Consider the following 18,338-nt stretch of genomic DNA (forward strand, 5'->3'; position numbering starts at 1 on the left):
AAATGGCAGTGGTGACACTTATTTTAAGAAGAAAGAGGATCATAGGGTGACGTATAAGAGTGGAGGAAGGTGCACACAGGTGGACTATGTTCTATGTAGGAGATGCAACCTGAAGGAGATTGGAGACTGTAAGGTGTTGGCAGGGGACAGTGTAGCTAGACAGCATCAGATAGTGGTCTGTAGGATGGTTTTGGAGGTGAAGAAGAAGAGGAGGAGAGTGAGGACTGAAAGAAGAATAAGTTGGTGGAAACTGAAGGAGGAAGAGTGTAGTGTGAGATTCAGGGAAGAGGTCAGACGGGGGCTCAGTGGTGGTGCAGAGGTGCTGGATGATTGGGGAACTACTGCAGGGGTGATGAGGGAGACAGATAGAAGGTATTTGGTGTGACATCTGGAAATAGAAAGGAAGAAAAGAGACATGGTGGTGGAATGAGGAAGAGCCCAGAAGAGCATAAGGAGAAAGAGGTTGGGGAAACAGGATTGGGATCGACAGAGTGATGAGAAAAAGTAGGAGGAGTACCATCAGCTTGAGAGTGTTCAGTTTTTTGTATTGGAAGATTTTGGTAGTTTTGTGCCGGTATATGTTATGGATTGGTAGTTTTTTGGAATAAGTGTATGTTTAGGGATTTAAGGCGTTCGGATAAGTTATAGCCTGTGTTGGGGAGTAAAAGCTTTTGGACAATTAGGAAACGTCAGGAGTGTTTTTGGGTTTCAATAAAAATGGAACACACATGACTGTTGAAATAACAGAAGCAACAAAGGAAGTGCAAACTTGAGTAAGTTTTACGTTGTCACACCCCACAGTTTTCGTTGTGTGTTCTAAACAGAAGCTTGAATAAACCCAACCATATCAGTAGAGATTTCACAGTCATCCGTTAAGCTGCCGAGGGAAATCGGCTAGTACCTGACGTACGCGAGCTTCAGACACGACCACTTTCAGCTGATTAATGCTTCCTGCTTGATTTTATTACACATTTTCAGGGCTACTTTTCTAAATGAAGCTGAAGTTTCACACGGGCACAAGCTTGGATATGCCTACAATGAGAGGAATTGGGATTTCTTAAAATGATGTTTAAGGAGGCTAAATAAATGGGGATTTTGAAGCCTAGCTGATCGTGCTGGTAGAAAATGGTGAGGAACACAGGAAACCCTCTGACATGTTGAAATGACTTCCTTGTTGTCCAGAAATAGGAAATGAGTGTTGAGGCAATAGCAGTTAGTCCCCCTGCACGTGTGCGTTTGTCATAAAGCGAAATGACGTGTGGTATGAGGGTGGAGAAGCTGATTCTTATTTGACACGGTGCCATTTTGTCTTCAGAAACTTGACGGGGGTGGAGAAGGACATTGCTAGCATTGAAAGGAAAGTAAGAACACGACTAAATTTTACAAGCCCAATTCCAAAAAAGTTAGGACAATGTGTAAAATGTAAATAAAACCAGAATGCAATGATTTGCAAACTTCAGAAATTCATAAAAAATGTCATTATTTATTTATTTTTCATTTATAACATTTTAAGGGGAAAAAAAGGTAATATTAAATTTGATGGCTGCAACAATAAAAAAAATAAATAAATAAATAAAATAAAAAAGTTGGCACAGGGCAACGTGTAGCATCATGTCTTCCGTCCTTATACTTCTGGGAACTGAGAAGACACATTGTGGAAGTTTTGGGAGAGAAATGTTGTTCTATTTGTGTCTGATACAGAATTCTAGCTGCTCAACAGTTCTGGGTGTTCTTTGTTGTATTTTTTGTTTCATAATGCAACAAATGTTTTAAATAGTGAAAGGTCTAGACAGCAGACAGTCCAGTTCATTATCCAGACACTCTACTACTACGAAGTCATGCTATTGTAACAGATGCAGCATGCAGTTAGCATAGTCTTGCTCAAATATGCAAGGCCTTCCCTTAAAGATTTTCTGAATGGACATTTTTTCAAAAATGTGTAAGCTGCCTATTCCACGATCACTAACGCACTCCCATGCCATCAGAGATTGTACTGGAGCTGAACTGAGCACTGATGGTCCAGGTAGTCCCTCTCCTCTTTAGTCCGGAGGACATGATGTGCATGATTTCCCAAAAATGTTTTATTTTCGATATGCCTACCCACAGACCAGTTTTCAATTTTGCCTCAGTACATTGTACTGGGGGGTTTGTTTTTGTTTTTGTGTTTTTATCCAGGGCAGAAAATAACGGGTCAACGGGATGCTGATCTTTCCCCATTCATAGTCCTTAGGGGTGGAGTCAGACCGAGTGGCCAAAAGTCAATCCGATTGAGACACTTCTGTGTGCTTCAACTTATGAGGGTTCCATGAGGTCCACCTTTACATCCTGGTCTCTGAGTGTTATTTACCCACAATTCTTTTTTCTGGATCATAAAGCAGATATGAGATGGAAATCTGCAGTGATACCATGATCAGTGCAACAATGTGTGTGTGTTTGGGGAAAGGAGGGATCTGAACTCGTAGACCAGACAACTTTTAATTTTTACCTTCCTTCTAGTGTCAGCCTCACTGCATTTGGGACACAGCCAAGTTTGTGGGAAGGCTTCCTTTTTTTTGTGTGTGTGTTTTTTTTATTCTTTCTTTCTCTCTCTCTTTCTCTCTTCCTTCCTGTTCTACTTCCGCTGACACATTTTTACTTTTGGTATGCATGCATACTCGTACACACGCACACACACACACAAACCCACCCTTAGACAAGGCTGGCGCTCAGATTTCAATACAGCGGGCAGATCGAGGCGAGATGGAGAGATGCCCAGGCTTAGAGGAGAGATGATGAGATGGAGGGTGAAAAAGAGAAAAAGGGGTTTAAATTGTCCCAGCTTCTCACTTTATACCTATTCAAAAGGCATCAGAATAAAGCGCTAAGCAAAGTCGCGAACTCAAACGACGCTTGTCCGAGAACCGAAACGAGCAGCATCAAAAGCTCGGCGGTGTCAAGCGCAGGGGAGGCGAGGGAGCAGATTCAGTGGACGGTCAGTACAAACAGTATGAACACACACCTGCGCTTTACACCCAGTTTCAGCTTGGTTTTCCTCTCTAAAGAGGATGTGTGACAGACTTTTTAACTTGGAATTGAGACGAATTGACTTTTGTATGCAGATGCTTGTAGGTGCTTCCTTTTTATTTAAAAGGGCTTGCAGTTAATGTGTGTAATAAACTGTAAAAACATGAGGATTTCTAGAAGAGTAAATATTCTCACAGGGTTCAGACTTTTAATTTATACACACACGTGTTTGTCTGTGTAGTCACTTCAGTGGAAAAAGTGTAAAGTTGTGTTATTTTTGACAGCTCCTGTGGTGTGTGTGTGTGTGTGTGTGTGTGTGTGTGTGTGTGTGTGTGTGTGTTTGTGTTTGTTTGTGTGAGGAAGAGCAAATGGTTTATTTACCACTTGTTGGTTTAGGTGTCATTTGTTTTTAGGTTTTAAAGGAGGCCAGACTTTAACTGGCATTTAACTCATGAGTCAGCCGATTACATGACCGATATACTTCATAGCAACACACACACACACACACACACACACACACACACACACACACATACATACATGTATTTTCAAATTACGTCTGCATCCAATGGCGATACTGCATTGTATTGGCAAATGTTTTGTGGACACCCAAAGTTTTTGAACATTCTCTTCCACACTGAGTCGCTATTCGCTGTTATAATAAGCGATTTGCTTCTACCAGGAAGAAATAGTGACAGACAGGCAGACAGACAGATAGGCATAGGGATATACAGATTGACGAACAGACGATGGATGGATGGATGGATGGATGGATGGATGGATGGATGGATGGATGGATGGATAGATACTACATAAAAAAAATAGATAGGCGGCTAGATAGGGCAGACATACAGGCAGACAGAGAGAAAAATGGATGGATGGATGGATGGATGGATGGATGGAGTCGCACTGCATAAGAGTGTCCGCCAAATGGCGTAAATGTAATGACTGAAGAGGAGGCGCTGATGGTTATTACTTGATATTTTGTCAAAAAGAAACATATATCGTCAAAAGTTTGCGGACACCTGATCATAAGTGCTTTTTTTTTTGAGCATCGCATTCAACATTTAGTCCATATTTGCCCTTATAATTCCCTCCACTCTTCTGAGAAGATGTTCCACTAGATATTGGAGGGTGCTTGTGGAGATTTGTGCTCATTCAGACACAAGGGTGTTAGTAAAGTCAGGTACTGGTGTAGGTGAGGTGAGGAGGCCTGAAGTGCAGTCATTATCACATTCATCCCAAAGGTGTTCATTAGGGTTGAGGTCAGAGCTCTAAAGCAGGAGATCTTCCACTCCAACACATACAAAGTATATCTTCATGAAGTTCAAGTGAGGGGAATACTTCATGCTACTGCATCCAAAGACTTCATATGCAATTGTGTGGCTTCAGCTTTCAGATCAAACCGTGTTTCCAAATCAACTTTCACTCTGTTTTAGTGCTTTTGTGCGCTAGCGGTGTAGCTAGTCTTTCTGCAGTATCTATCTATCTATCTATCTATCTATCTATCTATCTATCTATCTATCTATCTATCTATCTATCTATCTATCTATTTTTCTGCAGTATCTATCTATCTATCTATCTATCTATCTATCTATCTATCTATCTATCTATCTATCTATCTATCTATCTATCTATCTATCTATCTATCTCTATCTATCTATTTTTCTGCAGTATCTATCTATCTATCTATCTATCTATCTATCTATCTATCTATCTATCTATCTATCTATCTATCTATCTATCTATCTATCTATCTGCAGTGTCTTTCACTAAAATTGGCACTCTGTGAAAATGTGTTTATTGTTTACCCATAAGATTTTCTGTTAAAATTAAATTTACTAAAATATTCTATTCTCATGAATATCAAACAACTACAAACACAACAGTTTTTTTAAAACAAGTCCTTTGTTAAAAATATTTGTAATTAATGTCCCCCTTTTAGTCCACTACTCTTTTCTCTCACCCCTTTTGCCGAGATAGCGATCCTGAGTCGTCTCATACTATAGAATTACTGATCAACTTTACACTGTTTAACACACTGCAGGACTCGAAACACCATTTCACTCAGTACTGCTGCACTTTACATGCACACCACGGCGACACCAGTGGCCCCTGGAAGCCCTGCTTTTTTCGGCTGTGATTCAGATAAAGCAGCAGTCGCCCTGAACACGAACACAATTCACTAAAGCGGAGGATGTGAAACACACATTTCATTCTTGAACCACTTTTTTTTTCTTCTTTGCACAGATTTTATCTACATAAACACTGACCTGTGAAATCAGGAAGCGTATTTATATCTTGTTAGCGCCATAGAAATCGAGCACGCAGGGCATTTCTGTTAAAAATTGCCTTTTTTTAAAAAATATATAGTTATTATTGACCAATATTCTGAAGGGTTTCTGAGGTAAACTTCTTGCAAATGTGGGTTTTTTCGATTTTTTTTCGTTTTTTTTTTTTTTTTAAGCAATATGGGTACCAATATTGTTTAGGGTATGACATTATGGTTTTTCTTCCAATGTATCACATTTGAGAAAGGTTTAAACCTGTGTGGTGAGAACATTCAAAGCATCAATGTGCATGATGTGTATGTATGTGATGTTTGTTCTCTTCAGGGTGCTGTATTTTGAGCTGCGAGTTCCTGCTGTGGTTTGAATATCAGTAAACTGATGGTTGGTTTTGTTTCCTATAACTGTTCTATGAGGTGTGGTTCCGCTGCTCTTTGTTGGGTGCGAGATATTTTTTCAGTGTCTAAAACACAGCTGGGTGACACATGTATACACAAGTATTTGGAGACCTGACCTTCCTCATCATAGGTGGTTCTTCTCCAAAATGTTCCCACACAAATTTCCACAAATTTGGAGGCACACATTTGTACAAAATCTTTGAAAGCTGTAGCATAAAATTTTCCCATCACTCAAACCGGGAGACCCAAACCTGCTCCAACATGACAATGTTCCTGCGCACAAACCCAGCTCCTATATCATGAAGATATGCTTTACATAGGTTAGAGATCTCCTGCTATACAGCTCTTATCCCTATTGAACTCCGTTTGGGGTGTACGTGAACACTGCACCCCAGGAACGAGCTCAACTCACCTACATCAGACTTTACTGACCTTCTTTTGACTGAATGAATTTCCACAAATCTCCACACAATCTAGTGGAACATCTTCCCAGAAGAGTGGATCTTCTTCAGCAAATGGGGTCTAAATGAATGGGATGTTTAAAAATCACATACCAAACTTATATTCAGGTGTCCACATACTTTTTTTTCCCATATAAAGTAGATATGTTTGTAGGATCTGATGACACTATGAGGACTCTTATTTATTAACATGTACCTGAAGTTGGCAGGTCGCTCTGTTTTTTTGCAAATGATGATGATGCAAACTGTGCTCTCCGCCTTGTGTTGCAGGAAGATGATGTCATCAAAGAGATCAACATCACACATGTGGTCAAGGAGGGGTCAGAGAAAGCAGACCCCTCGCAGTTTGAGCTACTTAAAGTGCTTGGGCAGGGATCCTTTGGGAAGGTGAGTAGATACACTAATAGAGTGCAATACCAATATAGGTAATATGTAAATTTCTTGTTTTATATATATATATATATATATATATATATATATATATATATATATATATATATATATATATATAAAATAATACTTTTTCATTTTTTTATTAAAATTATACATTTATTATTAAATAATTAATAATTATTAAGAAATCATTTTTTCTTTTTATTATTTTCTTATTTTATTTTAGTATTTTATCAATACAAAATGCTAAAATAAATAAGAAAATAATACATATAAAAAACCGAATAAAATAATTCAATAAAATAATTTTATATCAATAATTTGCTTTAACTTTATTATAAATTCATCCTAAGATCAAATATCGCTTTAAATGAATCCCAAACGCCATTACAAATTAAATGTCATTCAAGCATTATTTAAACTTGATTATAAACGAATCTCAAAACCAAACATCATTGTAAATTAATCACAAAAGTAAGTGCACCCCTTACCTTTCAGCAACCATTTTATTCATCTTCTCAAGGGACTATACTATAGAAATAAAACTTGGATATATTATACTGTCTTCTAAAAAAATAACTTAACATACAGCCATCATTGTCCAATCAGTGTTCAGCATGTGTGGTGACACCCAGGTGAGGAGTACCAAGAAAATTGTTTGTTGCTGTTTAACCTCCAGCAGCTCCGTGATATCATTCTGGATTAGTGGAAGAGGATCCCAGCAACAACCTGTGCAGCTCTGGAGAATTCCATACCCAGGAGGATTAAGGAAGTGTTGGATAACAATGTGCTCACACAAAATATTAACACAGTTTTGACACTTTGTTGCCAGTTAAGTAGACAATAATGGCTGTATGTTGGGGTATTTTCAGAGGACATTAAATCTGTATTGATATACAAACTGCACATTGACTAAAATCTATCCAAGTTTCATTTCTATAGTATTGTCCATTGAGAAGATACTAAAACGGTTGCTGAAATGTGAAGGGTCATCACTAAAAATTTATCCTAATCCAAAGCATCACTAAAAATTAATGCTAATCCAAATCATCACTAAACATTAATCCAAAACATCACTAAACATTAATCCTAATACAAAGCATCACTAAAAATGAATCCTAATCCAAATCATCACTAAACATTAATCCAAAACATCACTAAACATTAATCCTAATCCAAAGCATCACTAAACATTAAATCCAAAAATTAATCCAAAACATCACTAAACATTAATCCTAATCCAAAACATCACTAAAAATTAATCCTAACCCAAAACATCACTAAACATTAATCCTAATCCAAATCATCACTAAACATTAATCCTAATCCAAAACTTTACTAAACATTAATCCTAATCCAAATCATCACTAAACATTAATCCTAATCCAAAACTTTACTAAACATTAATCCTAATCCAAATTATCACTAAAATTAATCCTAATCCAAAACATCACTAAAATTAATCCTAATCCAAATTATCACTAAAATTAATCCTAATCCAAAACTTTACTAAACATTAATCCTAATCCAAAACTTTACTAAACATTAATCCTAATCCAAATTATCACTAAACATTAATCCAAAACTTTACTAAACATTAATCCTAATCCAAATTGTTACTAAACATTAATCCTAATACAAAACTTTACTAAAAATTAATCCTAATCCAAAACTTTACTAAACATTAATCCTAATCTAAATTATCACTAAACATTAATCCTAATCCAAATCATCACTAAACATTAATCCTAAACCAAAGCTTTACTAAACATTAATCCTAACCCAAAACATCACTAAAAATTAATCCTAATCCAAATCATCACTAAACATTAATCTTAGTCCAAAACTTTACTAAACATTAATCCTAATCCAAATTATCACTAAACATTAATCCTAATCCAAATCATCACTAAACATTAATCCTAATCCAAAACATCACTAAACATTAATCCTAATCCAAAACATTCAAAAAATTTAAACATTAATCCTAATCCAAATTATCACTAAACATTAATCCTAATCCAAATTATCACTAAACATTAATCCTAATCCAAAACTTTACTAAAAATGAATCCTAATCCAAAACTTTACTAAACATTAATCCTAATCTAAATTATCACTAAACATTAATCCTAATCCAAATCATCACTAAACATTAATCCTAAACCAAAGCTTTACTAAACATTAATCCTAATCCAAAACATCACTAAAAATTAATCCTAATCCTAATCCAAATCATCACTAAACATTAATCCTAAACCAAAGCTTTACTAAACATTAATCCTAATCCAAAACATCACTAAAAATTAATCCTTATCCAAATCATCACTAAACATTAATCCTAATCCAAAACATCACTAAAAATTAATTCTAATCCCAAACTTTACAAACTTTACAGTAAATTCACCCTAATCTTGACCTATGACCTAAACTTTAGAATAGCTGCATATGTATGCTAAAATCTAATATTGATATTAATTAAAAAAAACTGAATTTACAAATTTTAACATCTTAATAGATGAAATAGATTCAAATATGCATGTATAATTATACAGATCCAGAACTGCAGTTAGTGTTCACATCAAGCATTTGTTTGGTTGCTGGTGCCAGATGAACTGTGTATTTTAGAAACTGCTGATCTCTAGGGATTTTCTCACACACTTGAGTTTTCACAAAGTGACGCGAAAGCAAAAAAAAATAAACACAACGGCCAGTTGAAGTGGCACATCTGTGGAAGTGAAAACGCCTCGATCATGTGATGAATCAGAAGAGAAGATCAGTTGAGACATGGAGACTGCAGGAGCTCTTTAGTACAAAAATCAAAAACCTTACTGCAGATGTGCAACAACAGGAAGAAAACATCAGGATCTTCTCCTGTGGACCCATATTTTGTCATATTTTGCCTGGTTTATCAAGTTGCTGTAAATCTGAAGCATCTGGCGCACTCAGACGCATATATGATGACTTTTTAATACACAAAACACACTTGTACACAGAACACACACACACACTTCTGTTTCTTATGGGTGAAACTAGTGCCAGATAAACACAAGATAACAGCACAAAAAGATGATTATTTTATTTTTTTTTATTTTTTTTGCACAAACCTATAAATGAAAAAAAGATTAGACATTCTGTAAATAAAAATCCCAAAGTACACGGGTAATGAATCCTAATCCCAAAGTTCACTTTAAAAAAAGAATTAATTTCACACTTCACTATAAATGAATCCTACGTTTCATTATATATTCATTCTAAACTCTGACTTCATTAATCAAATTAAAACTAATCCCAAACTTTACCAAAAAAATCCTAATCCCAAACTTCACTGAAAAACTAATAATAATCACAAGCATCATTATAAATTACTCAATCCTAAAATTCACATAAAAAAAATCCTAATTTTAAACATAATTGAAAAAAATATCCAAATCCTAAACATTATTTGAAAGTAATCTTAATCCCGATCATTATTATAAACTAAACCTATTTAGAAACATCACTGTGAATTAATCCTAATCCAAAACATCACAAAAAAAAAAAATCTTAATCAAATCACTAAAAATTAATCCTTATCCAAAACATCACCAAACATTAATCCTAATCCAAAACATTACTAAAAATTAATCCTAATCCAAAACATCACTAAAAATTAATCTTAATCCAAAACATCACTAAAAATTAATCCTAATCACATCACTAAACATTAATCCTAATCCAAAACATCACTAAAATTAATCCTAATCCCAAATTTAACTATAAATTAAAACTTATCTCAAACTAAACAAACAAAAAATCTTTTTTAAGCATTATTATAAATGAATTCTGAGTGGTCTGGTGGGTGTGGTGTTGATGGTGGCCTGTGTGGGACAAATGTCCCATTAGTGTCTCTTTCTGTAGCATGCAAAAGGAGGAAAAAGTAAATTACTGTGTTTTTTCAGGTGTTTCTGGTGCGCAAGGTGACGCCACCTGACGGCAATCAGCTCTATGCCATGAAGGTTCTTAAGAAGGCCACACTAAAAGGTACTCTCACACACACACACACACACACACACACACACACACACACACACACACACACACAGTAAAGACAGCAACAACTGTAGCTTCTTTCAGGTTGTTTACATAGAGGACACCAGGCAGTGGTTTTGTGTGTGTGTGTGTGTGTGTGTGTGTGTGTGTGTGTGTGTGTGTGTGGGTGTGGTTTTGGTCTCTGCAATTAGCATAGAACCTTTTTAACCTCATTTTTTGCTCTTTTTCTCTCTCCTTTTTTTTCATTTTTTTTTTTTCATTCATTTGTTCTTTTTCTTCTCTGTTGCTTTCTGGTTTGTTGGTTCACTTGTTCCTGCTTTCGTGCTTGTTGCACTTAGTGTTGTGGTTGAGATGCAGCTGCAGCACTGCCGCCCAACACACACACACACACACACACACACACACACACACACACACACACACAGTTCATCTTTCTTCCTGTGGCTTGGAACAGTCTCTGATTTTCTGAAAACATTGTTGCAGCCTGAAAGAAATAGAAATGTAAACAGTATTTAATATCCATACATTTGCCAAACATCGAGTCTTTTACGGTTTTTCAGACACACGCATGTTTCTTTTGCTTCTTTGCAATAAAATCGGCGAACGGCAGAAACACACAAGAATTGGACAGTGAATGAGTGGAAGAGTCCAAATGTGACATTTTGTGTCTCTAACAGAAGAACTCATGTTAGACGGAGATCAGGAGAGAAGATGTGATCAGACTCCCTCACCCCCACACTCAGGCATGGAGGTGGAAACTTAATTTGGGGTTGTTTTGAAGCAGGGAATGTTGGAGACTTGTTCCAATAAGTGAAAGAAACCAACATGGCAACCATTCATACTTCAACATTATGCAATTCCGTCTGGACTGCGAAGTGTACGTCTGTTCTGTAAGCGCTATTTAGAGAGCAAACGGTCGTCTGGAGTGTTTATTATGGAACGACCTGCCCAGTCACATCACCTAAATCCTACTGAACTCCTCTGAGATGCACTGAATCACAAGAAAGAAATCTTCAACTAGTGAAGAACAACTTTGAGTCACAGCAAAGTATTTCAGCTGAATGTTTGAAGAGTGTATAAAGGGAGAATTTTTATGAAAATAAAGTCTGGACATTTATATATTTGTTTAATTGTTGAATTAATATTATATTAAATGGCCTAGTGTGTTGCAACAATAGGAAACAATTGGAACATGCATGTATCTCTCAAAAACCATAAAAAAATATATATATATATATATATTTTATTTATTTATTTATTTTTTTCCATTATTTATGAGAGAAGTACAGCAGCAGGTAACAGCAGCGATTTATATCTTAAAAGATAATAATCTATTAAAAGCTATTTTAAGGTCGAGCCTCAATTTATTTGATTAAATTTAATACTATAAAATAAATACTATCAAGTGTTTTCCTGGCAGCTTGATTTTCCTTTTGATAGCATATAAGCATACAACCATCATGATCAACACAGAGATACATACACTATATACACGCACTTTTGTCTACACCACGAACCGGTTTCGTTCTGCAAATATTCTCACGGATCGGCTGCTGGGGTCTCAGGGTGTGGGTGTGTCAGCTATCAGATCAGGCAGTATGTAAATTTGGATCGTGGCTTTTAAAAAGCAGAATGCACACTGAATGATAACGGGTTGTAACATATCTATACGCATTTTGGGGACTTCTACAGTATATATGGGCAAAAGTTCTGGAAGGATGTTCCTCTAGATTTTGTGGAGATTTTGTGTGAGATTAAATTACAATGGTGTTCGTAAAGTCAAGTATTGATGTAGATGAGCTGAGAAGGTTACTGGGGTGCAGTCAAAAATGATTTCCTAAGGTGTTCAATAGGGTTTAGAGCTCTATAGCAGGAGATCTTTCACTCCAACCCATGGAAAGGAGATCTTCATGGATCTGGCTTTGTGCACAGGGGTATTGTCATGCTGGAACAGGTTTGGGTTTAAAAATTTCATGCTAATGCATCTAAAGACGTCATACAATTTGGTGTACAAATTGGGGAAGACTCACATATGGGTGGAACAGTCAGGTGTCCTTTTTTACACATTAATTTTAGCGATGTTTCTGCTTATTATTGTAATAGAATTAGAGGTCAATAGAATGTTAGTGATGTGTTACAGGTTGTTTACTGCAGTGAGGTAAATGGGATTCGTTACTGTACTTAAGTTGCTTTTTTGCGTAGTAACTGAAGTTTTTCTATTTGGGGAGATTTTAACTTTACTATATTTTAAAGTCAAATATCTCAATTTTTACTTAACTACATTTTGCAAAATCGGTCGTTTCTTTTTATTTATGAGGATAAAAACGTAACTTGTTAAACACACAGTAAGTCACCAATCAGGGTCATTTTGAACTTGGTTCTAATCGGCGCTTGGTGTATCTACTGATCACCAACATACAGTTCAGCATCAGTTCAACATCAAGCAGAACATTTAGAGAGGAATAAATGATGAAGAAACTCCAGACTCGAATTTACCACCACACGTGGCCTCATTTATGCAATTTCTTTTGAAGTAGTTGAAGATTTTGGATTAATGATAATTGTAAAAAAAAAATCAATAAGTTTGAGTCATATCATTTTATTAATAGATCAGTGCGCTGAAAGTCACATTCGAGTCTTTTCACATAAACCGAGTTGAATAACCGAAAGTCTTGTGACAAAAATGACAATAGGAACATTATAGTTAGAATAAATCATTGTACTTTGGATACTTAAGTAGATTTGAAGCCAAAAACTGTTGTTTAAAGGGACACTTTTACTGGAGTTATATTTGAGTGTATCTCTACTTTTACTCAAGTACATGGTTTGTGTATTTGGTCCTTCACTGGTCTTCAGATATATTCTCACCTGCTTTCCAAACACCACAAGTTAAAATTGGTGGGGAAATCCCAGTCCATGCAACATTGTACCTGTAACGTCAATTCTAGGTTTCTGATTCACGTGTCTGAGACGATTCCTGGTCCAGATTTGACTCACAGACTGAAACACCACTGATTGTTCTACATTTCTCATCTACTGAAATACATTTTCTTTTCACAAACACTAATTGTATCATTACAATTTGTTGTATTTTGTCCCTCACTTTTTATAAGACACTTAGACAAATGGAGAAAGGTTTATGGTTAATGAAATTTCTTTGATCTGAAACTGATTTTTTATTTATTTTTTATTTTTTAAATATTTATTTGATCATCAACTATGTTTTTGATGGTTTTTAATAATTGCCTGCCTCTCAATCCTTAGATTTCTCACTTCATTCTCCGTCTTTCTCTTTTCTCTCTTACAGTGCGTGACCGTGTCCGAACTAAAATGGAGCGTAACATCCTAGCCGATGTCAACCACCCATTTGTAGTGAAACTGCATTATGGTGAGTCAAAAACACCATTTTGTACGTGCACACATTTCTTTCCATACCACACTTTATCCCTCTTTCATCTAAATTTGAATTTTTGAGAGATATTGCTTTCTTATTGTTTGCTTTGTCTTTGCTTTGTGCAGGGTTGGGCGTGGTTTTAGATTAGCTATGCTTCCATAATGAATACACGGTTGTTGACTGGATGGGTGTTTGTAATGATAGGTGAATTGTTGATTGCAATAATGAATCAATGTATAAATAGTTGATTGGGTAATTGGGTGGGTGTATGTAATGGATGGGTGGATTGTTGATTGGGTAATTGGGTGGGTGTATGTAATGGATGGGTGGATTGTTGATTGGGTAATTGGGTGGGTGTGTGGGTGTATATAATGGATGGGTGGATTGATGTGGATTGTTGATTGGATAATTGGGTGGTTGTATATAATGGATGGGTGGGTTGTTGATTGGGTAATTGGGTGGGTGGATTGTTGATTGGGTAATTGGTGGGTGTATGTAATGGATGGTTGGATTGTTGATTGGGTAATTGGGTGGGTGTATGTAATGTATGGGTGGATTGTTAAATGGGTAATTGAGTGTGTGTATGTAATAGATGGGTGGATTGTTGATTGGGTAATTGGGTGTATGTAATGGATAGGTGGATTGTTGATGTGGATTGTTGATCGTATTATTGGGTGGGTGTATGTAATGGATGGGTGGATTGTTAATTGGGTAATTGGGTGGGTGTATATAATGGATGGGTGGGTTGTTGATTGGGTAATTGGGTAGGTGTATGTAATGGATGGGTGGATTGTTAAGTGGGTAATTGGGTGGGTGTATGTATTGGATGGGTGGATTGTTAATTGGTAATTGGGTGGGTGTATGTAATGGATGGGTGGATTGTTGATGTGGATTGTTGATTAGATTATTGGGTGTATGTAATGGATGGGTGGATTGTTGATTAGATTATTGGGTGGGTGTATGTAATGAATGGGTGGCTTGTTGATTGGATTATTGGGTGGGTGTATATAATGGATGGGTGGATTGTTAAGTGGGTAATTGGGTGGGTGTATATAATGGATGGGTGGATTGTTGATGTGGATTGTTGATTAGATTATTGGGTGGGTGTATGTAATGGATGGGTGGATTGTTGATTGGATAATTGGGTGGTTGTATATAATGGATGGGTGGATTGTTGATGTGGATTGTTGATCGTATTATTGGGTGGGTGTATGTAATGGATGGGTGGATTGTTAATTGGGTAATTGGGTGGGTGTATATAATGGATGGGTGGGTTGTTGATTGGGTAATTGGGTGGGTGTATATAATGGATGGGTGGATTGTTGATTGGGAAATTGGGTGGGTGTATGTAATGGATGGGTGGATTGTTAGTGGGTAATTGGGTGGGTGTATGTAATGGATGGGTGGATTGTTAGTGGGTAATTGGGTGGGTGTATGTAATGGATGGGTGGATTGTTGATGTGGATTGTTGATTAGATTATTGGGTGGGTGTATGTAATGGATGGGTGGATTGTTGATTGGGTAATTGGGTGGGTGTATGTAATGAATGGGTGGCTTGTTGATTGGATTATTGGGTGGTGTATATAATGGATGGTTGGATTGTTAATTGGGTAATCGGTGGGTGTTTGTAATGGATGGGTGGATTGTTGAGTGGGTAATCAGGTGGGTGTATGTAATGGATGGGTGGATTGTTGAGTGGGTAATTGGGTGGTTGTATATAATGGATGGGTGGATTGTTGATGTGGATTGTTGATCGTATTATTGGGTGGGTGTATGTAATGGATGGGTGGATTGTTAATTGGGTAATTGGGTGGGTGTATATAATGGATGGGTGGGTTGTTGATTGGGTAATTGGGTGGGTGTATATAATGGATGGGTGGATTGTTGATTGGGAAATTGGGTGGGTGTATGTAATGGATGGGTGGATTGTTAGTGGGTAATTGGGTGGGTGTATGTAATGGATGGGTGGATTGTTAGTGGGTAATTGGGTGGGTGTATGTAATGGATGGGTGGATTGTTGATGTGGATTGTTGATTAGATTATTGGGTGGGTGTATGTAATGGATGGGTGGATTGTTGATTGGGTAATTGGGTGGGTGTATGTAATGAATGGGTGGCTTGTTGATTGGATTATTGGGTGGTGTATATAATGGATGGTTGGATTGTTAATTGGGTAATCGGTGGGTGTTTGTAATGGATGGGTGGATTGTTGAGTGGGTAATCAGGTGGGTGTATGTAATGGATGGGTGGATTGTTGAGTGGGTAATTGGGTAGGTGTATGTAATGGATGGGTGGATTGTTTTGCTTCAGACAGTTTCGCATGAACATACATATAGACAGTAAAAGTTGAGTAAGGAGTGCTGCAGAAATGGCAAGTGGAGGAGATAATGAAGGCTGCCTGGAGTTGGCAGATGCGCCTGCGTCGTTTAAATCCGGTGTGTGGGAACATTTTGGATTTCATGTTACTCACTTGCGATGACAACAGAAATAAAACAGTAGATAGAACTGTGACTGTGTGCAAGCATTGTGCAAAATGCATTCAATATGCTAATGCCAACACTTCTAATAAGACAGTTCATTTGAGAAGACATCACGCCAATGTGTCGATAAGCACAAACAGGAGAGAGCCGGTTAGGAAACAACTTCTACTGTCCGCAAAAATGTTATTACCTAAATTGTGGATAATTAAGCTAATAAGCTATATATCAAATGCTGAAGAAAATTTCTGGAATGTTAAAGATTGAAAGAAAAAATAACAACAAGAACCGTACCGAACCGAAAACCGTGACCCTAAAACCGTGATACGAACCGAACTGTGGGTTTTGTGAACCGTGCCACCACTAGTATATAGGTGAATGTGTATGGGTTGTTTCCAGGTTGAATAAATTGTCTTAGATGGATAGATGGACAGTAAGATGGATAATTGTATAAAGGAAATGATGAGTTCAAAGCAAGTCTGGAGAAATGATGAATGAATAGACAGAGGTGAACAAATAAGGAGATGTATACATAACCACACACAAACACATTTATGAGGAAAGGCTTTGTTCTTTTAGAATAATTTGATTGTGTGTGTGTGTGTGTGTGTGTGTGTGTGTGTGTGTGTGTGTGTGTGTGTGTGTGTGTGTGCGCGCGCGTGCAGCCTTTCAGACAGAGGGAAAGCTGTACTTGATTCTGGATTTCCTACGGGGAGGTGATCTCTTCACCAGACTGTCAAAAGAGGTATTGTTCTCTTCCTCTCTCTCATTCTCTCACGCTCTCTAACTAGGTTGCCTGGAAAGGGACTACCTTTAGAGCAAACCATTTTTGCAGTCAATATCGTTGGGAAAGTCCGAACACCTCACAATACCTTCTCAAGTCTGTGTGTAGCTTTGCAGGTCTTTTTGGACAGTATTCTGTATACAGATTGGCTACAATAATAATCATGAAGTTATAGGAGAGAAGGGAACACCATCCATGTGAAACATGGGGGTGGCAGTCTCACAACGTGGGCGTTTGCTAACTCGAAAATGGTGCACTGTGTCATCCAGAGTGCATCTCCCATCCAGACAGTGATCCCAAGCATAGCTTTTAAAACTGTAACGAAATGAAATTGTAGCTCAGTGTTTCAGATCAGTTGGAAGGACATAAGTTTAAATCCAAGCTCTCACTGTGGGGCCATTCAACCCCCAAATGCTCAGATGTATACATGAGATGATTATAAGGGTATCTGCCAAATGCTGTAAATGTAAATGAGGAAAAAAAAAAAAGAAAAACATCGGCATCAAGTGCACATAGACTATTAATAACTTAATATCTGTTTACGTTTTCCTCATTTACTGGAAAAGCATGTTATTAACATCTCACTCATTTATGTCTGTCTTGTGACAATGTGGGTTTGTTTGTCTTGTGACTGTGTGTGTGTGTGTGTGTGTGTGTGTGTGTGTGTGTGTGTGTGTGTGTGTGTGTGTTTTCCATCATGTCAGGTTATGTTCACGGAAGAAGATGTAAAGTTCTATTTGGCAGAACTGGCACTGGGTCTGGATCACCTGCACGGCCTTGGCATCATCTACAGAGATCTAAAACCTGAAAAGTACAGCTCCTACACACACACACACACACACACACACACACACACACACACACACACACACAGTCTCTTTCTCTCATTCCTTTCTCATGTCTATTTCATGTACTAATTCACAAGGAAATACAGTTTATGGTCAAAAGTATTGGGACCACCTCCTTTTCCAGCATCATAAGGACCTCTTTGGATGCAGTAGCATGAAACGTTAGGGACTACACCCCAGGAACCTCCTCACCTCACTGTCATCAGTACCTGACTTTACTAACACCCTCATAGCTGAATGAATCATCACAAAATCTAGTGG

General features: G+C 37.1%; 1 protein-coding gene across 3 annotated transcripts in view; it reads left to right on the forward strand.

Annotated features, from left to right (window-relative positions):
• rps6ka1 (ribosomal protein S6 kinase a, polypeptide 1) overlaps positions 1-18,338 on the forward strand; it is an 87,710-nt gene that overhangs the window by 51,807 nt on the left and 17,565 nt on the right. For 2 of the 3 annotated variants that reach the window (XM_046855390.1, XM_046855391.1), the window contains 5 exons: positions 6,421-6,537; positions 10,485-10,566; positions 13,883-13,963; positions 17,111-17,190; positions 17,934-18,040. In XM_046855390.1, coding sequence (XP_046711346.1) covers positions 6,421-6,537; positions 10,485-10,566; positions 13,883-13,963; positions 17,111-17,190; positions 17,934-18,040 — 467 coding nt within the window. Of the gene's footprint in view, positions 1-2,671; positions 2,972-6,420; positions 6,538-10,484; positions 10,567-13,882; positions 13,964-17,110; positions 17,191-17,933; positions 18,041-18,338 lie in introns of those variants that run through there. The other variant, XM_046855389.1, reaches the window with a different exon arrangement.

The sequence above is a fragment of the Silurus meridionalis genome, chromosome 8 (genome assembly GCF_014805685.1).
Source record: "Silurus meridionalis isolate SWU-2019-XX chromosome 8, ASM1480568v1, whole genome shotgun sequence".
NCBI classification, from domain to species: Eukaryota; Metazoa; Chordata; class Actinopteri; order Siluriformes; family Siluridae; genus Silurus; species Silurus meridionalis.